Source organism: Salvelinus fontinalis, chromosome 34, assembly GCF_029448725.1.
Source record: "Salvelinus fontinalis isolate EN_2023a chromosome 34, ASM2944872v1, whole genome shotgun sequence".
In the NCBI taxonomy this organism is placed as follows: domain Eukaryota; kingdom Metazoa; phylum Chordata; class Actinopteri; order Salmoniformes; family Salmonidae; genus Salvelinus; species Salvelinus fontinalis.
This window is the reverse complement of record NC_074698.1, coordinates 514703-538482: the sequence shown is the minus strand read 5'-3', so window position 1 is coordinate 538482 and position 23780 is coordinate 514703. Positions and strand designations below refer to the sequence as shown.

Here is a 23780-nt window from a genome sequence, read left to right as displayed (position 1 = left end):
AGTGTGTCCGCTCTACAGCTCCCTCTCTCTCCCACAGAGGTGGAGGGGGCCGCTTTATGGCGGTCGTAAAATACTCTGCTTCTGGGCTCTGTAGTATCGAGATTGGAATGTCTGTGGAACACAGAGAGACACTTGGTCATCAAAAGGTTGAATAATTGAACAGTATTTCTGTATTCCAAGCAGTTGGAGTGGTCTGTGGACACTTAAGGAACAGTCATGTTGAGTGTGTTTCATTTGGTGACCTCATGAAGGACAGAAGACACAAATTACATTTACATTTGACATTTAAGTCATTTAGCAGACGCTCTTATCCAGAGCGACTTACAAATTGGTGCATTCACCTTACGATATCCAGTGGAACAGCCACTTTACAATAGTGCATCTAAATCTTTTAAGGGGGGGGTTAGAAGGATTACTTTATCCTATCCTAGGTATTCCTTAAAGAGGTGGGGTTTCAGGTGTCTCCGGAAGGTGGTGATTGACTCCGCTGTCCTGGCGTCGTGAGGGAGTTTGTTCCACCATTGGGATGCCAGAGCAGCGAACAGTTTTGACTGGGCTGAGCGGGAACTGTACTTCCTCAGAGTTAGGGAGGCGAGCAGGCCAGAGGTGGATGAACGCAGTGCCCTTGTTTGGGTGTAGGGCCTGATCAGAGCCTGAAGGTACGGAGGTGCCGTTTCCCTCACAGCTCCGTAGGCAAGCACCATGGTCTTGTAGCAGATGCGAGCTTCAACTGGAAGCCAGTGGAGAGAGCGGAGGAGCGGGGTGACGTGAGAGAACTTGGGAAGGTTGAACACCAGACGGGCTGCGGCATTCTGGATGAGTTGTAGGGGTTTAATGGCACAGGCAGGGAGCCCAGCCAACAGCGAGTTGCAGTAATCCAGACGGGAGATGACAAGTGCCTGGATTAGGACCTGCGCCGCTTCCTGTGTGAGGCAGGGTCGTACTCTGCGGATGTTGTAGAACATGAACCTACAGGAACGGGCCACCGCCTTGATGTTAGTTGAGAACGACAGGGTGTTGTCCAGGATCACGCCAAGGTTCTTAGCGCTCTGGGAGGAGGACACAATGGAGTTGTCAACCGTGATGGCGAGATCATGGAACGGGCTGTCCTTCCCCGGGAGGAAGAGCAGCTCCGTCTTGCCGAGGTTCAGCTTGAGGTGGTGATCCGTCATCCACACTGATATGTCTCCCAGACATGCAGAGATGCGATTCGCCACCTGGTTATCAGAAGGGGGAAAGGAGAAGATTAATTGTGTGTCGTCTGCATAGCAATGATAGGAGAGACCATGTGAGGTTATGACAGAGCCAAGTTACTTGGTGTATAGCGAGAATAGGAGAGGGCCTAGAACAGAGCCCTGGGGGACACCAGTGGTGAGAGGACGTGGTGAGGAGACAGATTCTCGCCACGCCACCTGGTAGGAGCGACCTGTTAGGTAGGACGCAATCCAAGCGTGGGCCGCGCCGGAGATGCCCAACTCGGAGAGGGTGGAGAGGAGGATCTGATGGTTCACAGTATCAAAGGCAGCCGATAGGTCTAGAAGGATGAGAGCAGAGGAGAGAGAGTTAGCTTTAGCAGTGCGGAGCGCCTCCGTGACACAGAGAAGAGCAGTCTCAGTTGAATGACTAGTCTTGAAACCTGACTGATTTGGATCAAGAAGGTCATTCTGAGAGAGCTAGCAGGAGAGCTGGCCAAGGACGGCACGTTCAAGAGTTTTGGAGAGAAAAGAAAGAAGGGATACTGGTCTGTAGTTGTTGACATCGGAGGGATCGAGTGTAGGTTTTTTCAGAAGGGGTGCAACTCTCGCTCTCTTGAAGACGGAAGGGACGTAGCCAGTGGTCAAGGATGAGTTGATGAGCGAGGTGAGGTAAGGGAGAAGGTCTCCGGAAATGGTCTGGAGAAGAGAGGAGGGGATAGGGTCAAGCGGGCAGGTTGTTGGGCGGCCGGCCGTCACAAGACGCGAGATTTCATCTGGGGAGAGAGGGGAGAAAGAGGTCAAAGCACAGGGTAGGGCAGTGTGAGCAGAACCAGGGGTGTCGTTTGACTTAGCAAACGAGGATCGGATGTCGTCAACCTTCTTTTCAAAATGGTTGACGAAGTCATCCGCAGAGAGGGGGGAGGGGGGGGGGATTCAGGAGGGAGGAGAAGGTGGCAAAGAGCTTCCTAGGGTTAGAGGCAGATGCTTGGAATTTAGAGTGGTAGAAAGTGGCTTTAGCAGCAGAGACAGAAGAGGAAAATGTAGAGAGGAGGGAGTGAAAGGATGCCAGGTCCGCAGGGAGGCGAGTTCTCCTCCATTTCATTACTGTTCCTTTGTTTGTATACACTTCTCAATTATGGCGTTTGCATCTGAATGTTGTATAAAATAAATGATTGAGTGTAGGAATACTTTTGGAAAGATAACAATGTGATCTTAGTCTTCTAAGTGAGAATTGTTTTTCATAGTAACTTAGGATCAGTCAGTGGCCACGCCCCCATGAGCACAGACATTACAAGGCGTCATGGAACGCCCCCTTTTCTACTAAGTATAAAACCCACTTCCGACAGAATTTACATTAGACCAGAAAACATGGAGCTGTCGCTACATGTTGAAATGGTTGGCAACTTTACCAAAGGACAAGACCAGAGAACGTGGAGAGCATCCCCACGCTGAAATGGTTACGAAATCTACAAACTAAAGACCAATTATTCAGGCTGCAGCTGTTTAAATTCTTTAGTCTGGTAAACACAACCGGTTGAACGACCAAATAGTACTCTGACGTATCCATTATAACAAACTACAACTACGAAAGACTTTGATCTCTGGTGGACCATCCAGAGACTTTCTGTCGATTGACTATCCAGCAGACGGACCGGCATTTGCAGAAAGGGACAACAAAGGCATGCACTCATAAATATGTCAATTGCAATTTATTTTCGAATGAGCGGTTGTTCATGTTCAAAGTATAAGCATTCCCATGAGTGTCGTGTAGTCGACGTAGGTCCACTCTGAGTTTCCCGCTCTTGATCTGGCCCCACCCCTTTCCTTTGTCTACTAAGCCAGCATATCGGCATAGCCCACTAGGGACTTTTCAGTGTATCATGTCAGTAAACAATGTATAACTATTGTGTGTGTTTATGTATTTCTGTGATTGATTAGTTAGTTAGTAAATAAGTAATTAAACCAATTTGTATATCGCTGATTCATGATTTCTGATGCTAGGGTTTGTGCAGATATCCATGGGGTTGCGACATTCAGGAATGAGACTGATGAGTTAGTAATACATTAATAGAAGACTGTAATTGATAAGATAATAAAATATCTGTAGAGTTATATTCGGGAAATTGCAACTCTATAAACAACATTTTCACGTGGTGCACCGACTTCCTAGTTAATTACTATTCCGTGATTCGTTTAATCACACAAAGAGAATTGATTTGATAATATAACACTCTTCACATTTAATGACAGCAAACGTTACGACAGTGGTTTAAACCAGTTTGCAATTGTTCTGTTTCATTCTGTTGAGACATTTTCTTTGGCCAAATGAAGTTCTAACTGTAATTCTGTGTTTGCGGCGACATAATAGCGTACTCATATTTTCCCTATAAACAATGGCCTGACTTAGTTTTGATATTACCTTAATAAGTTTAGAATCATTTCTGAAGGTTTGATGTGGTGTGGCTATAATGAAGCTTTACAGGCTACTACAGGCCTATGATATGAAGGCAGTGAGCATCTGGGCTCCAACTGTCTCTGACAGTTGAACTTGAGGTGAGGAAGACGTTTAAGGCCTACCAGAGTTACTCCTGTAATCTAACAATATAATGCTTATCTTTATACAAAATATTCTGATTGAAAATGAATGAAGTAGCCTCTTTCTGTAGGTCTATATGTGTATATTAGACACAGTAGCTGTCTGACATAAAGAAATGCATGTTGGTGTTGAAGCACGCCGCTGGCATACTTCTCTCTCTATCTTTCGGGGCTAGTCCTAAACTTCTCTTCCTTTATATATATTTTATGTTATTATTTATTTCTAATATCATACACTGGACATCTAAGCCTATAGGCCTATGCATGCAATGCCCTGATGTATTTAGTGGCCAAAACTCTGACAGCTGAACCATGAGATGTACAATTATTGTTTTAAGAAAGTAAAAAATAAAACAAAAAATAGGCTATAAAACCCTGGCACATACACTGGCAGATATTTTCTGGCAGGCAGGCAGACACTGGAATAAGTTGCTGAATGATACTATGAGGGCTTTGCAAAGGGGCTTTGTTGCATTATTTGTGTGACAAAAAAAAATGCCCGGATTATTAACCTGTTACCATGATTTTAAAATAAAGGTTCTGTTCTGGAACAGTATAGATCACATTAGTTTGCGGTTCTGATTCTGTTCCTCCCCCCCAAAAATTGGGTTATCGGTTCTGTTCCCTGAACCGGTTCCAACCGCTGGTATGTACTGAACATCACCTTTCCCAAAACGTTCTTGTAAGTTCTTGAACAGACTTTGAGGTATTTTTGCTCCCTTTTGGTGGGTGTGGCGAATTGTGGCTTGAAACTTGACAGCGTTCCCCAACCCTCAACCAAACCCCTCCCCATTTTTCAAATGGTCCTTCAGTACAGCACCGTTTCCGTTCAATTGAACATTCCAGAACGTAAAAACCGTAGTGAACGCAGCCCATATTTTCTGATAACTGTGAACTCACGGTGACATTGTCAAAACGATATGTGATCATTGTGTGTTGAGTAGGGAATATGAGTTTATTTGATTAGATTTTTATTACATGTGTGTTCTGGGTTGATTATTTGTGTGTGCATGAGGTCAGTGTGTATGCAAGAGAGAGAGTCTTGTTGATTATTTATATGAGTTATGTGTAAACAGAGCCCATTGCTGAGATACGGCCTAATTAATCAGTCTAGTGCTCAGTCCACCTATATTCACATAAACAATCCAATGGTCCCACCTCTCTCTCCCTGCGTCCTACACACACGCCAGAGCATTCTCACACACACCTCACAGATGCCCCACCACCACTGGCCAAAGTCACAAATAGACCACTTCACCCCCAACAAGCTAGTCCAGGAAATGTACTCTGTGTTGGTGAAATATCATGCCACCTTTTAACGAATAATAAGCATTTCTGCTTTATTGCTGATCTTAAATGTCGTCCTGGGAAAGAGAGGCGGAGGCAGTCATACGAGTCCGTTTCTTGTTTGATGGGGGCCTGCTGCCAAAGTTCACTACTGTAAGACTACCTTGATGTCAGCTTGTGACTACTCTTTTTTCTTCCATACCGTCCTACATCAAACTTGATCAATGATTTTAATAACACATTTCAGTTAAAAGCTACAATTTAATTTCCCCTAGTCAAAAGCTAAAAAAGTTTGTCTGGCACCAAATATTTTGCTGTCTCCCAGGCAACAAGAAAGTGATCTCTACTTGTGTCTCTGGTCTTGTGGTCATCTACATCCTTTCCTCTGACTCACTCAAATATAATGTTATTATAAGTAGATCATAAATAAACGTTCATTAATTATCTTCTCACTCTCAATCACCCTCAACTATGGACGTTATATTTTCGTCCTCTCTTGCCTGCTAAATAGTTTATAACGCTTTTTAAAACTTATCTGTGATTGGTCCGCTTTTTGAGCGCCTATACTCCTATTGGTTTATCATAGCGTCACTCCCATTTGGCTAGTGCACTTGACCATATAAACTCGCCTGCTTGATTCTACTGCAGTCCGCAGCCAGCTAAGCATTCTTCCCCTGTGAATATTTGCGGTTTGTGCAGTCAAGATGAGTGTAAGTACAACTTTCCTTTATTTTACTGGCTTACAATGTCTGATATGTTAGTTCATTTGATTGTTATCTGAAAAGTAGCCTACATGCAGTGCAAGTTCATAACGGTTCATGTTGGCGCTATTAAACAGCTGTTGGGAAAATAATGCTCTGATTTTAATAGCCTATGTGCTGTAGCCCAATATAATAGAGAAATGTCCTCTCTAACAATGCCCTTTTATAGTCAACCTTGTTGTCAATGCGTCTAAGAAGACTAATCAGACTTTTGGCATGCTAGATGTCTCGACTGTCTTGTTTAGGTTTTATGACATAGCACTTTTTATTGTTCTGCAGTGACTACAGATGAGAAGGGTGTCTCATTGCAATAGAATATGTAGTTCTATCATTTGCAAAAGTGAATTTGATTCTCTCAATTAATGATATTACGGACATAGGGCAGGGTGGGGCAGGGTGAGGCAGGGTGGGTCAGGGTGAGGCAGGGTGAGGCAGGGTGGGTCAGGCATGTAGAAGACAGACAGCAGTGATATGTTTGTTTTTGGGATAATAAGATTCATGTGTCTTCTAAATAGTTCCGTATACTCTTAATACCTTCCATGTGATCTTTAGATATGATGATCTAATCAGTGTGTACTAGTAGGGTTGAACTATGGGGGTGTTTGGTACACCCTTAACAAATCAGGGAACACATAAGCAGAAGTATAGGCTATCAATATCTGCACCCCCAGGAGTGTTGATAAGATCGACTTTGGTCCGGACCACTATTTTTCGGGTGTGCAATTTGAACCCATATGTATTTAGTTGTGTGGGTACAGTACAGTTGTCTGGGTGGGAGTTATGTGGGTACAGTAGGCAGTGTGGGACAGACAGCCTCTGATCAGAGTATGATCATGAACAGCATCACTGTGGGTTCAACCTGGGCCACCCCTACTGTTCCTGGACATTACAATCCACATTTAGACAATAATATGACTTACTCCACTGCCTCACTTTTAACAGGAACTCAATGTGCAGCATTTTGTCTTGGATGTGACTAACAATGACTCTCCTTGGTCTTGTAATACAGTTAACTGGCTGTGTGTGTGTTAACACTCTCTGAGGTCTCTGGCTGTGTGTGTGTGTTAACACTCTCTGAGGTCTCTGGCTGTGTGTGTGTGTGTTAACACTCTCTGAGGTCTCTGGTTGTGTGTGTGTGTTAACACTCTCTGAGGTCTCTGGCTGTGTGTGTGTGTTAACACTCTCTGAGGTCTCTGGCTGTGTGTGTTAACACTCTCTGAGGTCTCTGGCTGTGTGTGTGTGTTAACACTCTCTGAGGTCTCTGGTTGTGTGTGTGTGTTAACACTCTCTGAGGTCTCTGGCTGTGTGTGTGTGTTAACACTCTCTGAGGTCTCTGGCTGTGTGTGTGTGTTAACACTCTCTGAGGTCTCTGGCTGTGTGTGTTAACACTCTCTGAGGTCTCTGGCTGTGTGTGTGTGTTAACACTCTCTGAGGTCTCTGGCTGTGTGTGTGTTAACACTCTGAGGTCTCTGGCTGTGTATAATAATAAAGGCTTTGTTTCACCGTGGCTGTTTTGTGGTTACCATGGTAATCATAGATGTGTTGGGAGAGCAACAGGGTTAATTCTATTCAGATCTAAATTAATTCAAGTTACCGTAAACAGAAGTCAGAATAGATAGAGTAGCAGAGTGATGTTATATCCAGTGAGCCAGTATGATCTTCCCCAAGCGGAGCTATAGGATATACCTACAGTAAACATCAGGTTAACAAGGGCTAGATTGGCTGTCATGTCCTGAGCTCAGTTGGTAGAACATTGTGCTTGCAACTCCAAGGTTGTTGGTTCGATTCCCACAGGGGACCAGTGTGAAAATGTGTGCAGTTTCTCTGGATAAGAGCGTCTGCTATTTAATGACTATAATGTAAATGTCAGTAAGGTAAGCTTTATAGTAAGTAACAGCCAGGAGTTATCATGTGGATTTCCGAACTATGTATATCCATTCTACCCATCCTATTTCTGCGTTGCTTGCAGCTGCAGCCCAGCTGTCCTGTGTCTCTCAAACAGTGTGGGGAGGTATGTCTCACACTGGGATGGGAACTGCAGTCTGAAGTAGCACTGGGCTGCATGTAGCCAAGTCCAGCTAGATTTTACACACAGTTTACATTAAGGAGGGAGGACTAACACGGAAAGAATGCAATACTTCACTATCGCCCCCTCTCTCTTTCCTCCCCTCTCTCCCCCTCTCTCTTTCCTCCCCTCTCTCTCTCTCTCTCTCTTTGAACTTTATACCACTTTCCCTATTTCTATTTTTTTTTTACTTTTCTTTCTGTCTGTAGATCTCTTCCACCCTCTACCCCTCCCTTTCCCTTTCTGCTCCTCTCTCTTATTTCTCTCCTCTACATTCTCTCTCTCTCTCTCTCTCTACATTTTCTCTCTCTCTCTATCTCTTGTCAGAATGCAGTCTTCTAGTCTGTGCAACACTAATAGAGCTCTAATGTTATATTATCCTGTTGTTCTATTTCTGGATTGGGTGTCAATGGGTTTGTGCCTGGCTCTGCACTGTTAAAGGCCAAGTACTGTGTCCTACTGTGTATGTCTTGTAAGCAATGATTAGGCACTTACTGTACGTTCAATGTTACACTGTAAGCATTACGTTCACACTCCTATCCCCCAGTGACTTACAAGAAGTGCATTCAAGTAAGAAAGCTAAAACACATGTTCAGGGGTAAAGTGTGGCAGTATTTCTTGTCCACTGCCGACTGTTTTGCTGACAGAAACAAAACCGAAGTACAAATGTTGATGTCATTTCCCTTTGAGGTTCCTGTTTGATTATCTGCTGTTGCCCAGGGTTATACAGTATATTATCGACCTGGTCTTTAGCTCAACTGGCTAACTATGTCTTCTGTCAGAGAAGGAACATGGTGTTGTCAAGTAGCAGAAATGACCGAAGTTGGCGGGAGTTGCCTGGGTAACATTTACTACACACCACGACCAATAGATGTCATGTGGACAGAAGGGCAACAATAAGAGGTCTATATGCAGATCATTAAGAGAACTGTATATGTGCAGACAAACATCATCTAAACACCATTTCCCCTGCCACACGTAAAGATCACTCAGTACTTTGATTCTGTGCCGTGACCAACCTCCGTTGGTCCCATGTTGGCTGCCCACCATAATATGGGCCCTGCGGAAAATGTGACTTCACTTAAGCCTTACTGAGTGTAACCCTGCCTTCCTTCCCCCATCATTTATGGACAGATTTAGCCTCCCCTTCCAAATTCCAAATCACTGCAGGGAAAATAGGAACGCTGTCCAGGACTGGGATTTATAAAAAGCTTTGGGCCGTTCCATAATAATTGGAGACAGATGTTGTATTTGTTAGACTGATGGGGCTAGGATAAAAGTACAGGAAAGGGTTTAGCAAAGTGTAGCCATACTCTATAGCTCTCTACACCAGAGCCACGTAAAGACTCCACATCTACATTATACCCACTGAACACACACTGGTTGAATCAATGTTGTTCCACATCATTTTAATGTGGATTATACATTGAATTGACATCTGGGTACTTACTATAACAATGGTTTGATAGAACCATCTTTGTTTCAGAAGTTATAGGTCATAACTTATGGCCAATTACGTATTAACTATCAGCTAATTGCACCTTTTTAATGTTTTTCAATTGATGTATTTCTCTCTCGGTCTCTCCCTTCTCTCTTCCTCTACAGGGAGTTGTGGTAAAGAACATGTCCTTCAAGGTGGGCCAGACCCTGACCATCACAGGGATCCCTAACTCTGACGCCACACAGTGAGTAGCTAACCCCCTTCAGACACAATTCATTGTCACTCCACTTCTCCGTCAGCAGCCTGGAGACATCATAGAGAAACTAGTCACTGTATCACGAGAATGATCCGTTCATATTCACAACGTACATTATCAAACTACAATGAAAAAGTAGATTATAGCTATAAACTGTTTGTGTGTAATTATCAATCCAGACCCTCTTTCCCTGTAGGTTAAAGGATGTTCCTTATCCCTTCTCTGTCTGTGTGCTCTCCTCTTCCCTTACTGTAGTTTTGTCATCAACGTGGGCAACAGCGAGGATGACCTCGCCTTGCACATGAACCCTCGCTTCGACGCCCACGGAGACACCCGGGCCGTGGTGTGTAACTCCTACCATGGAGGCAAGTGGTGTGAGGAGCACAGAGAGGGAGGATTCCCCTTCAACCAGGGAGAGGAGTTTAAGGTGAGAAATTACACTGTGTGTGTGTGAGCACAGGTGGATATGTGTATGTTTCCAATTTAACCCATGCTGATGTGAATGTCCTCCTCTCTTCCCATGTGTATAAGGGAGTTCTACTAGGGACCTCTGGTGGTAATAACTTGCAATCCTTGCATCCCAAATACCTAAGCACCTCTGGATAAAAATGTGTAATTACTTCTCTGTCTCAGATAAATATCACCTTCACCAAGGAGCAGTTCCTAGTTTCTTTTCCCGACGGCTCTGAGATCCACTTCCCCAATCGCCAAGGAGACGAGAAGTATAAATACATGCACTTCGAGGGCGACGTCAGGATCCAGGGCGTCGAGATCAAGTAGACCAGTCAGAGTGGAGAAGAATCCTCCATTAGGCACTCAATTGGATCTTTAGCTTTCTTGTCTGGCTGCTCATTGGCTTTCCAGAGGTACACACACACACACACACACACACACACACACACACACACACACACACACACACACACACACACACACACACACACACACACACACACACACACACACACACACACACACACACACACACACACACACACACAAGCCCTATCCTCTGTTTTTTACTCACTCACCATAGTTTTAAGTTAGTTTTAATGCTGCCATTCCTAACCAATGGATGGAGCCACTAACAAGTGAAACCTACAAGTAAAAAATATATTTTACAGGAGCAGCACATTACAAGCTTGGAAGTGTTGAAATGTGAAAGTTACCTGGGAGTTAAATTAATATCAATTGTTTTTTTTAAGATAAATGTGTCTTTCATTAATGTGGAACAATCATTCCAGATCATTCCAGAAGTGGTTTAAGAAAAGTGCAAAGTATTTGTTCATTAAAATGATATTTTTTTGAACCATTTCAGATTGTATCTTCCTTTGTGAAAATGTGTGATTTTAATCAGCAGGTTTTCTTTTTGTAAATGTCTGTTTAGTTAGAGATCGTTTCTGCATAATAGCACTTTGGATAGGCTAGTATTCTACAGTGACTTTATTACCTGCATTACAAGCTGTTAGGCTACAGATTCCTTCATGCTGCCTAATTATTAATTAATTAAATCAGCGATGCAACTCCTGCGCAGTTACAGTTGAAGTCGGAAGTTTACATACACCGACGCCAAATACATTTCAACTCAGTTTTTCACAATTCCTGACATTTATTCCCTGTAAAAAAATCCCTGTCTTAGGTCAGTTAGGATCACCACTTTATTTTTAGAATGTGAAATGTCAGAATAATACTAGAGAATGATTTATTTCAGCTTTTATTTCTTTCATCACATTCCCAGTAGGTCAGAAGTTTACATACACTCAATTAGTATTTGGTAGCATTGCCTTTAAATTGTTTAACTTGGGTCAAACATTTCGGGTAGCCTTCCACAAGCTTCCCACAATAAGTTGGGTGAATTTTGGACCATTCCTCCTGACAGCTGGTGTAACTGAGTCAGGTTTGTAGGCCTCCTTGCTCGCACATGCTTTTTCAGTTCTGCCCACACATTTTCTATGGGATTGAGGTCAGGGCTTTGTGATGGCCAATCCAATACTTTGTTGTCCTTAAGCCATTTTGCCACAACTTTGGAAGTATGCTTGGGGTCATTGTCCATTTGGAAGACCCATTTGCGACCAAGCTTTAACTTCCTGACATGTCTTGAGATGTTGCTTCAATATATCCACATAATTTTCCCACCTCATGATGCCATCTATTTTGTGAAGTGCACCAGTCCCTCCTGCAGCAAAGCACCCCCATAACATGATGCTGCCACCCCCGTCCTTCACGGTTGGGATAGTGTTCTTCGGCTTGCAAGCCTCCCCCTTTTTCCTCCAAACATAACGATGGTCATTATGGCCAAACAGTTCTATTTTTTGTTTCATAAGACCAGAGGACATTTCTCCAAAAAGTACGATTTTTGTCCCCATGTGCAGTTGCAAACCGTAGTCTGGCTTTTTTTATGGTGGTTTTGGAGCAGTGGCTTCTTCCTTGCTGAGCGGCCTTTCAAGTTATGTCGATATAGGACTCGTTTTACTGTGGATATAGATACTTTTGAATCTGTTTCCTCCAGCATCTTCACAAGGACACTGTAAAGTCCATGGAGAATAAGAGCACCTTCTCCCAGCTGCCCACTGCACTGAGGCTAGGAAACACTGTCACCACCAATAAATCCACGATAATTGAGAATTTCAAAAAGCATTTTTCTACGGCTGGCCATGCTTTCCACCTGACTACCCCGGTCAACAGCCCTGCACCCCTCACTGCAACTTGCCCAAGCCTCCCTCATTTCTCCTTCCCCCAAATCCAGATAGCTGATGTTCTGAAAGAGCTGCAAAATCTGGACCCCTACAAATCAGCAGAGCTAGACAATCTGGACCCTCTCTTCCTAAAATGTTCCGCCAAAATTGTTGCAACCCCTATTACTAGCTTGTTCAACCTCTCTTTTGTATCGTCTAAGATCCCCAAAGATTGGAACACTGCCGCGGTCATCCCCCTCTTCAAATGGGGAGACACTCTGTCTTTCTAAGTTCTTCGAAAGCCAAGTTAACAAACAGATCACAGACCATTTCGAATCCCACCGTACCTTCTCCGCTATGCAATCTGGTTTCCGAGCTGGTCATGGGTGCACCTCAGCCAGGCTCAAGGTCCTTAACGACATCATAACCACCATCGATAAGAGACAATACTGTGCAGCTGTATTCTTTGACCTGGCCAAGGCTTTCGACTCTGTCAATCACCACATTCTTATCGGCAGACTCAACAGCCTTGGTTTCTCAAATGACTGCCTCCCCTGGTTCACCAACTACCTTTCTGACAGAGTTCAGTGTGTTAAATCGGAGGGCCTGTGGCAGTCTCTATGGGGTTCAATCCTCGGGCCGACTCTTTTCTCTGTATACATCAATGATGTCGCTCTTGCTGCTGGTGATTCCCTGATCCACCTCTACGCAGACGACACCATTCTGTATACTTCTGGCCCTTCTTTGGACACTGTGTTAACAAGCCTCCAGACGAGCTTCATTGCCATACAACTCTCCTTCCGTGGCCTCCAACTGCTCTTAAATGAAAGCAAAAATAAATGCATGCTCTTCAACCGATCGCTGCCAACACCTACCCACCCATCTAGCATCACTACTCTGGACGGTTCTGACTTAGAATATCTGGACAACTACAAATTCCTAGGTGTCTGGTTAGACTGTAAACTCTCCTTCCAGACTCATATTAAGCATCTCCAATCCAAAATGTATTCTAGAATCTGCTTCCTATTTCACAACAAAGCATCCTTCACTCATGTTGCCAAACATACCCTAGTAAAACTGACTATCCTACCGATCCTTGACTTCGGCGATGTCATTTACAAAATAGCCTCCAACACTCTACTCAGCAAATTGGATTCAGTCTATTACAATGCCATCCGTTTTGTCACCAAAGCCCCATATACTACCCACCTCTGCGACCTGTATGCTCTCGTTGGCTGGCCCTCGCTTCATATCCGTTGCCAAACTCACTGGCTCCAGGTCATCTATAAGTCATTGCGAGGTAAAGCCCCGCCTTATCTCATCTCACTGGTCACTATAGCAGCACCCACCCGCAGCACGCACTCCAGCAGGTATATTTCACTGGTCACCCCCAAAGCCAATTCCAATTCGGCAGTCTTTCCTTCCAGTTCTCAGCTGCCAATGACTGGAACTAATTGCAAAAATCACTGAAGCTGGAGACTCATTTCTCCCTCACTAGCTTTAAGCACCAGCTGCCAGAGCAGCTCACAGATCACTGCACCTGTACATAGCCAATCTGTAAATAGCCCATCCAACTACCTCATCACCATATTGTTATTTATTTTGCTCCTTTGCACCCCAGTACCACTACTTGCACACTCATCTTCTGCACATCTATCACCCCAGTGTTTCATTGCTATATTGTAATAATTTCACCACTATGGCCTATTTATTGCCTCGCCCCCCTTATCCTACCTCATGTGCACGCACTGTATATAGACTCTCTATCTCTATTGTATTATTGACTGTATGTTTGTTTATTCCATTGGTAACTATGTGTTGTCGTTTGTGTCACACTGCTTTGCTTTATCTTGGCCAGGTCGCAGTTGTAAATGAGAACTTGTTCTCAACTAGCCTACCTGGTTAAATAAAGGTGAAATAAAAAATAAAAAAGGTTCTTTGCTGTTGTTCTGGAATTGATTTGCACTTCTCGCACCAAAGTACGTTCATCTCTAGGAGACAGAACACGTCTCCTTCCTGAGTGGTATGACAGCTGCGTTGTCCCATGGTGTTTATACTTGCGTACTATTGTTTGTAAAGATGAACGTGGTACCTTGAGGCATTTGGAAATTGCTCCCAAGGATGAACCAGACTTGTGGAGGTCTACAATTTTTTTTCTGAGGTCTTGGCTGATTTCTTTTGATTTTCCCCATGACGTCAAGCAAAGAGGCACTGAGTTTGAAGGTAGGCCTTGAAATACATCCACAGGTACACCTCCAATTGACTCAAATTATGTCAATTAGCCTATCAGAAGCTTCTAAAGCCATGACATCATTTTCTGGAATTTTCCAAGCTGTTTAAAGGCACAGTTAACTTAGTGTATGTACATTTCTGACCCACTGGAATTGTGAGACAATGATTTATAAGTGAAATAATATGTCTGTAAACAATTGTTGGAAAAATTACTTGTGTCATGCACAAAGTAGATGTCCTAACCGACTTGCCAAAACTATAGTTTGTTAACAAGAAATTTGTGGAGTGGTTGAAAAACGTATCTAAACGTAATTGTATGTAAACTTCCGACTTCAACTGTAAATAGTCATTTGTAACTAATTGTCAAACCCATCCTGGTCCTCACTACACATTTACTGGTTAAACACCAGTGATTATGATACTTATAGAATAACCATGTTTTAGTAACACAGCATTCATTACCTTTCTATGCCAGTTAATTAAACCACATGGTAGATGAATTATCAACCTCTTCAGCCTACGACGATGAGCATATGCCTAGCTTAAGAGGTGTTGAGTCATGTCACATTTAATGCATGAATGTAAATACAGTGAGATATGTGAAAGAAATCCACTGCAAATTGCACTGTTCAATAGAAAAATGTACATTAATCAAATAAGTTCCCTTGTATTTGATTGGTCGAGCAGTGGCGAGTGAAATGGCTCATGAACCAATCACAGTTCGTGTCAATAAAGTTTGAAAATCGCAACACTTACAGAGTGAAAACACTGCCCGTACCAAGCTGTTTATTTGTCCTGTAGTTTTGTAAGAGTTCTACTAAATAAAGGCTTTTGTATTAAGTCATTCCTCCTCCTGTTCTCAGAGTGCCTAGATGAGAAACGGAAGCCCAAAGATCAATGTTGCTATTTCCTTTACTAAGTGGTGGCCATTATTCCCTTAGTTTTTCTGTCAGTCTGTAGACTACCCTTTTCCAAAGAGCACTATACCCCATGGCCTATTGACCTTATGGTTTTAACCCATTTGACTACACCAGCACATTGTTTTTTCCTAAAGACTAACTTTGGTTTTAGGCACAAGATATAGCCAGCATACAGGTCTATACACACTTTCCCACACATATGGCTAACATAGGAACTACAATGTGGCATCAGGAACACCGTTTTTTTGTCTTATAGTGCATTTCCACAAAATTATGAATCGGATAGCCACCCTTATTTTTGTTTAACCCTTGTGCTGTATTCGGCTCTGTGGAACCCATTTTCAGTGTTTACTAAAAGAAAAATGATACAATTAATTATTTTTTCAACCTGAGACTCATTGGCCTTGGCTCATTTTCTGTGAAGAATATGTAAAATAACACATTTTCATTGAGTGCACACTGTGCACCCCTCTACATACGTATATTACATATGTGGTGTTCGGGTCCACTGGACCTGAGGATAATAAAAGTGTGGAAAAGAGTGTGAGTAGGTGAAAACTCTGTCTTCCTCCTCCCTGGGCCTGTTGTTTCAACATAGCACCAAGAACCTGTCTGTCTCCCTGCCTGTCTACCAGTCTACAGATTTTCTCACACTCTTTACCCTTTGTAGTGTGTGAAACTACACAATGTCTTGCGGCAGCCTGCACAATGTTACTACAATACATTATTTCGATACATTGTAAAAACAAAAATATATAAAAAAAGAGTATTTTCCCACACTCTACTCCAGCCAGGTGCAAATTGGGGGAAGAACACAACAAATAAACAGCTGTGCATGTGTCTCCTTACCACAATCAATCAGTATGTCAAAAATGATCTCTGCTCAGAGGGCTTTAGAAATAACTTTTGCAGAGAGAGAAGCTAGTGTGGAAGGAGCGTCTTAATACTATTATGAGGATCATGTCTTTGTTAATTCGGAGTCTGACAGTGAGTTGGAAGAAGAGGATGAGATTGACCCTCAGCCAGCCCCAGGACCAGTCCATCAGCAGTCAGCCTCAGGATCAGCCCATCAGCAACCAGCTCATCAGCAGCCTGCAGGAGGAGAAATATGGATGTAAAAAAATTGTGAAATTTGAATGGTCTTCTTGCCCAAGGAATGAGCCACCTAGCATGGCTGCCAATGTGATAAGAATGCAACCAGGGCAAACGCGGATGGTGGTTACTCATGTGCAGAACATAAAGTCTTTTTTTGAACTGTTTATCCCAGACAACATCCCAAAAATCATTCTGGACTGCACTAATTTGGAGGGAAGGCATGTTTTTGGAGATAGATGGAAGGAGATGGACCAAACTCATTTACATGCATACTTTGGAATTGTTTACCCTTTCTAGTGTTTTCAGATGCAATAGGGAATCCACAGAATCCCTGTTGGATGCAGAAAGTGGCAGAGAACCTTTCAGTGCAACAATGTCTCTGGAAAACTTCCACGTTATTTCCAGGATTATCCGCTTCGATAACCGAGACACCAGACCAGCTCGGCGGCAGAGAGACAAGCTAGCTGCAATCAGGTCAGACAAGTGGGTGGACCTTCCCCTGTTTTACAACCTTGGGCCCAACGTTGCTTTTTTGTTATTACACTTACTGATTATTTCAAAATAATATTTCAATTCAATATGAAGAGGGGTTTGATAAAGAATCTTCCATGAAAGATAAACAAATGAACAATGAAAGTTAAATCAGGGTCCATATCATTTGGATCAAAATAAAACATAATATCAGAGTCTCTCAGATTAACATTAATCGCTGTTCCTTTTCAAATAAAATCTTCTGACTCCAAAATCTTCTGACATAAGAACAATGCCAAAATAAATGGTCAAGAGTCTCTGGGTCACAACCGTAAAATACACATTTGTTATCAGTAGCTAATTTGAATCTGTGTATAATAAAGGTTTTTATTTTTTTATTTAACCAGGCAAGTCAGTTTAGAACAAAGTTTTATTTACAATGACAGCCAATGACAGTGGGTTAACTGCCTTGTTCAGGGGCAGAACAACAGATTTGTTGTACCTTGTCAGCTCAGGGATTTGATCCAGCATTTGATTACTGGCCAAATGCTCTAAACGCTAAGCAACCTGCCGCCCGGTAGATTCTATGATTGAGTTTGTATGATACAATATTTGCCAGACAACAACGAGACTGTTCCAGTTCACTTGTCCTAGGGCTGCATAGCAGAGGGAATAGTAACATATTGACATAGTTTAAAATGTCAATTCCTTCTTGCTGTATTGAGGCTACAAAATCCTCAGCAGTTGCACTTGGAATACTGTTATTTTCTCCTAAAAGAAGAATAGCACCTTTAGGGACAGCTCTAACAACTATTTGAACCTCCTCAAGGGGGAAATGTAACATTGTGTGTTCTCATGAAATCTGGATAATCATATTGTTGTCCATCATCAATATTTTTACCAGATAATGCTGTTCTCAAACCAGTTCTGGAAAAACAAAGACCTGTTTTTGTATTTTATGTCTTTATTTTTCCAGATTGTAGATATATGTTGGGAACAAATATGTTTGTACATGAGTTTCTAAGTTTGAAGTAGTTGTTTATGAAAGTTAGCAAGCTTAACAGGGATCTTACCCACGTCAAAGTTGCATTTGAGTAAGAATTCTAGACCACAAATCTGTTGAAATGTTAAATTAGGGATTCTATTCCAAATTCAACCTTTATTTCTTAAATCGTTTTGTAGCCATTTGATCTTAAAGATTACATTAGAGGTTTTAAAATCCAGAGCATTCAACACTCCCTCACTTTGGGTGCTACATATTAACGCTTTTCTTAAATAATGAGGTTTATTCCTCCATATGATGTTAAATAATTGAGTATGAACCATTTTAGTTGCTGACAGAGGACCATCCAAGGCAAGGGAGGTATAAACTAATCTGGACAAACGTTCATATTTTGACAAAAGTACACATCCAGATAAATCTCTTTCCAATTTTCTCCTCAATAGAAGAACATTTTAAATTGGCCCTTTCTTTCTGATCTTTGCTAACTTTATTACCAAGATACATTATCACATATCTTGCTATTGCTAACTTTTATTTATTTTATTTAACCTTCATTTAACTAGGCAAGTCAGTTAAGAACAAAATCTTATTTACAATGATGGCCTACCCCGGCCAAACACTAACCCGGATGACGCTGGGTCAATTGTGTGCCGCCCTATAGAATTCCCAATCACGGCCAGTTGTGACACAGCCGCAAATGGAAGCAGGGCATGTGGTGATGCCTCTAGCACGGAGCTGCAGTGCCTTAGACCGCGGCGCCACTCGGGAGCCCCGAGCTGCAGTGTAAAGAGAGGGGTTGGGGGGCACACAATGCAAATAGTCCAGGTAGCCATTTGATTACCTGTTCAGGAGTCTTATGGCTTGGGGGTAAAAACTGTTGAGAAACCTTTTTGTCCTAGACTTGGCACTCCGGTAGCGCTTGCCATGCGGTAGTAGAGAGAACAGTCTATGACTGGGGTGGGTGGGGTCTTTGACAATTTTTAGGGCCTTCCTCTGACACCACCTAGTGTAGAGGTCCTGGATGGCAGGAGGCTTAGCCCCAGTGATGTACTGGGCCGTACGCATTACCCCCTGTAGTGCCTTGCGGTCGGAGGCCGAGCAATTGCCGTACCAGGTAGTGATGCAACCAGTCAGGATGCTCTCGATGTTGCAGCTGTAGAACCTTTTGAGGATCTCAGGACCCATGCCAAATCTTTTTAGTTTCCTGAGGGGGGATAGGCTTTGTCGTGCCCTCTTCACGACTCTATTATTCTCTTCTTCAAATTCTTGAAATAATATCATGTTGTTTTGTTTGTTTTTGGATGTATAGATATTCCATAATAAGAACATTTCACTGTTCAAATGAACCAACATCCAGTCTTCCTACTGATGACCTTCCTTTTTAAATACACCTCTTAAAACTGCTACACCTGCAGAGTGGTTGTTGCCATATGATAACCAGATGTCGTTAACCCACTGAGTTTTCCAAAAAGATAGATCAGAAGAACAAGCATGAGTCCCTTGTAGAAAGTAAAAGTCTGCATTAAACTGTTTGCAATGCATGAAAATAGCCTTACGCTTGAGTAAATGACGAATACCCCTGACATTAATTGAACAAAGAGATAAAGACATGAACTTCAACCAACATCCTTGTCATGCTAATATAAGCTTTTCCAAGGATATGTAACTCAAAAGGATTTCCATCCCATTATTAGCCCCTCCAACTAAAAAATACTGGTTATAAAGTTACCAAAGTATTCTTACTCCCACAAGGGGGAGACATTGTGTAGACCTTACAATGAGCAGTTATTCACCCATAGTTAGTGTTTGGTTTACCAGTTCTCAAGTCAGCCTTTTCTCATTCAAGTGTTTGTGTAAATTCTTTACAATAAAAGGTTGCTATTCACCTGGCAATTAGGCAGTGTTTAGGCCTACCAGTTCTGTCCTAGTTAGACTCTGGCTCTCTCTCAAATGTTCTGATTTGGCCGCATTTCTTTCCCATCGATGATCACTCTTGCACTGACAAAAAATGCAGTTTTCCCTGCCTTTCGAGCTGCAGCCGCCATCAGCCACAGTTTCTCCCGTGTCACTTTGACCGCTGAGGTCAGATCCTCTGTGAACCTCCATTTTTGCTTGATGAGGAGCTCACAGTTCTTCGCTTGCCTCCAGAGAAGATCCCTTGTAGATCTGTTGGTGAACCTGATGATGGTTGTCCTTGGTCTCTTGTCTTGATCCTTGAGTCTTCCCAAACAATGAATGATGTCCACATTGTCCTGAAGTTTGGCTTTTGATTCGGGAATGACAGCTCCACAGATGTCAACAACTCTGCATTTGATGTCCTCACCCGCTTGCTCTGGAATTCCATGGAGCCCCAGGTTTCATCTGGGCTGGTATCTCTCTGCCTCATTCACCATTTGCTCGAGTTTAGCCACCTTTTCATTTTCTTGTCAGATGACATCCATTTTTTTCATGTCACTTTTGAGGGTTTTCACTTCTCCAGAGATAGTCAACCTCATTTTTTATAGCCTCAATTTTCATCTCAACTTCACAGCATTGTTGTCCAAGCTCACCAAATTTACATCACCCACAGCAGTATTTCCCCCTACAGAGGAGTACCCAAAACCATACCATATTTTGCTGTTAATTGTCCATCTAATGATTTCCCCATATCTTTTCTTTTGGTTCTTATTGTGGAAGTTTCCATGTAGACAAGCTAGTTTGAGCTAGCTAGTGTTGTCGCAGACTTAATCATTTTAGAGGTGAATAACTTGCAGAAAGTAATAAATTACCTTGCTAAACAAACAAAACCATATTCATACAGTGTTTTATGACCTTAGAAATTACAACATTTGGTTGAGGAAATCCAATAATTTCTTCAGCTACCAAACAAACACATCTGCACTGACCGCCATCTTGTGCGTTCCCAGCGTCACCCTCATGTTGATGCAAGCAGGCTAAGTAGTGCTAGGTATCAACAGCCAATCCAGTAGGGTCCTGGAAACTATAGTGAGCTTCGATTGGTCAATAGCACAGCAATGTCGCAGAGTATTTACAAAAAGTTAAACTTCCTCAACTTTGTTCCAGCCGTGTTCACGTTCCCTAGCCCATGCTGGCATAGCCCACTGGTTCCCCGCCCACTTCACTCCCTCGGATGAAAAGGAATGGGGCTCCGTTGTCTCATCGCCCCCATCATGTAATGTGGAAATGTAGTGTTAGGTCTACAGTATCTATCTCCCAGGTCACACCTGCTACTTTTGGGCAGAGTGTGAGCCTCATAAAGCAATGTGGGAACTGGAGGTCCACATCGACATTAAAGAGAGAAGTAGTAAGAAGATGACGAGGTGACTCAGGTGAGCAATCATTCAACACCGAATTTGAAATGATGGATTTATTGGTGATTCATCATCTATTGTCGATAAAACCACTAGGAGGCGCTAAGCGACCAATAATGACAACAATACACCAAAAATTGTTTTTGTCATAGTTCGGTGATATCAGCTATTTCTTAAAATGGATGTTTGAACTACTTTGGAGAAATGAAACGAACAGATAATCATATCGGTCTAAAATATCAAGAAGTAAATAAATATTGCTATTAGGTTGTAAATCACAGTAGGACATTGTTTGCTACCTCATTCATGGGATGAACCGTTTTAGTTTTAGTGACCCAATATTTTGGACAAAATATTTACTCAATATTTTTGCTTTTCTTTGAATTATCAACACATCTGACCACACATTATACAGACTGGCTGGTTTGGAATGGATAATATTATAGGCCTAATTCAGAAATGTTTTTCCCAACACTAATACTATCTATATTGTGACTGTTTAAGGTACTGTAACTACACTATGTGATTCGGGGCTTTGTCAGTACGACAGACAAGTCAACGTGTAGCAAAGGCTGTTTTGGTCTTATCACATATCGTCACATTCCTGAATGCTGTTCGTGGGGCTGATCACTAATCCTCTCTTTGCCACTCCAGTAAGAGGAAGTGAGAGACTGTGACAAGCGGGTGTGTGTGTGTGTGTGTGTGTGTGTGTGTGTGTGTGTGTGTGTGTGTGTGTGTGTGTGTGTTTGCGCACATCTCTCACTTCTTTTCTTCCCCTCTCTCTTTGTCCCCTCTTTCTTCTTCCCGCTCCTCCTGTGTACACACACACACACACACACACACACACACACACACACACACACACACACACACACACACACACACACACACACACACACACACACACACACACACACACACACACACAGCCATAGGATAAGGTTAACCACACAGGAATGTCACACGGAATAGCGTTGTGTGATATTCAAATTTTCTCTGATGTAATATAATGTGATTGGTCTGAAAGAGTTCTGAGGAGAGATAAGGAGAGGAGTGGAAAGCAACCCTGTCTTTAAGATGTCATCTTTGGCAAGACTGTAGCAGGCTATGAGATCATTTAAGGTGACCTACCACTTTCCTGACAGAAATCCTGTGTGTCTGTGTGTGTTCTCTCTAGTTTATTGACGTATTGTTTGAGAGTGTGTGTATCTGTGTGTTTTAAAGTGTGTGTGTGTGTAAGAGCGAGGTCTCAGTAGTTGATATATGAAGATCCTCCATGCCCTGTGTTTGTGTGTGTGTGTGTGTGTGTGTGTGTGTGTGTGTGTGTGTGTGTGTGTGTGTGTGTGTGTGTGTGTGTGTGTGTGTGTGTGTGTGTGTGTGTGTGTGTGGACATGTTTAACTATTCTTGTGGGGACCAGAAGTCCCTACAAGAATAATAAACTAACAAAAAGTTGACCAGCTGGGGACATTTTGTTAGTCCCCACAAGGTCAAATGCTATTTCTAGGGGGTTTAGGGTTAAGGTTAGGAGCTAGGGTTAGTTGTAGGGTTAGGAGCTAGGGTTAGGTTTAGGGTTAGGATAAAGTTTAGGTTTTAGGGTTAGGGTTAGGGTTAAGGTTAGGGTAAGAGTACGGGTTAGGATAAAGTTTAGGTTTTTGGGTTAGGGTTAGGATTAAGGTTAGGGTTAGGGTAAGAGTACGGGTTAGGATTAGGGTTAGGTTTAGGGTTAGGGGTTAGGGAAAATAGGATTTTGAATGGGACTGAATTGTATGTCCCCACAAGGTTAGCTGTACAAGACTGTGTGTGTGTGTGTGTGTGTGTGTGTGTGTGTGTGTGTGTGTGTGTGTGTGTGTGTGTGTGTGTGTGTGTGTGTGTGTGTGTGTGTGTGTGTGTGTAAGAAAGAGACAGAGAGTGAGTTTTCTGAAGTTGATTAACGGTATATATTGTTTGTGAATTTAGGGCTGGTGTATGTGAGTGTGTTTACTTCTCTAGCTGATTGGCAGTATTGTTTGGGAGTGTGCGCATGCATGCATGTGCATATGATTGTAGTGTATGTGTGTGTGAGATTGCTGTGGTGGATACAGGCTCTGCCTGAACTGTTGTTTATCCCTCTGCTCTAGAGTCCCAGGTGTGTGTCTGTGTGTGAGAGTGTGTGTGTGGTAATCAGCTCTCAGTCGGCACCAGCGCTGTCAGAGGTTGTTTCCCTGGAGAGGAGAGAGCAAAGATTTGGATACCATGACGACCAGTTTCATGTCAGACTCAGTCTCGGCTCTCCCTCCGCCTCTCCCTCCTCAATCTCTCTCTCTCTCTTTGATTTCTCTCTGCTCTTCCTCTTCTTATCTTTAATAGAATTGGTGTGTGCGTGTGTTTTTCTATACGTTTCTGCCCATGTTTGTGTTTGTTGTGTGTTGTGTGTGTGTGGTGTGTGTGTTGTGTGTGTGTGTTGTGTGTGTGTGCATGTTTGCCTACATGTG

At 42.8% G+C, this 23780-nt stretch overlaps 1 protein-coding gene across 1 annotated transcript; it reads left to right on the top strand.

Moving 5' to 3' along the window:
- The first annotated feature begins 5680 nt into the window (after positions 1–5680).
- Positions 5681–10915, top strand: lgals2a (lectin, galactoside-binding, soluble, 2a). Its single transcript, XM_055896815.1, has 4 exons — positions 5681–5788; positions 9510–9589; positions 9857–10028; positions 10235–10915. Exons 1-4 carry the CDS (start codon positions 5783–5785, stop codon positions 10379–10381), a joined length of 405 nt encoding a protein of 134 aa, XP_055752790.1. The 5' UTR covers positions 5681–5782; the 3' UTR covers positions 10382–10915.
- Positions 10916–23780: the final 12865 nt, after the last annotated feature.

What these genes read in the sequence shown, in the direction of transcription:
- lgals2a (XM_055896815.1), top strand. An exon ending in CCTAACTCTGACGCCACACA is followed by an intron (nt 9,590 to 9,856) that starts GTGAGTAGCTAA and finishes CCCTTACTGTAG; the next exon opens with TTTTGTCATCAACGTGGGCA. An exon ending in ACCAGGGAGAGGAGTTTAAG is followed by an intron (nt 10,029 to 10,234) that starts GTGAGAAATTAC and finishes TCTCTGTCTCAG; the next exon opens with ATAAATATCACCTTCACCAA.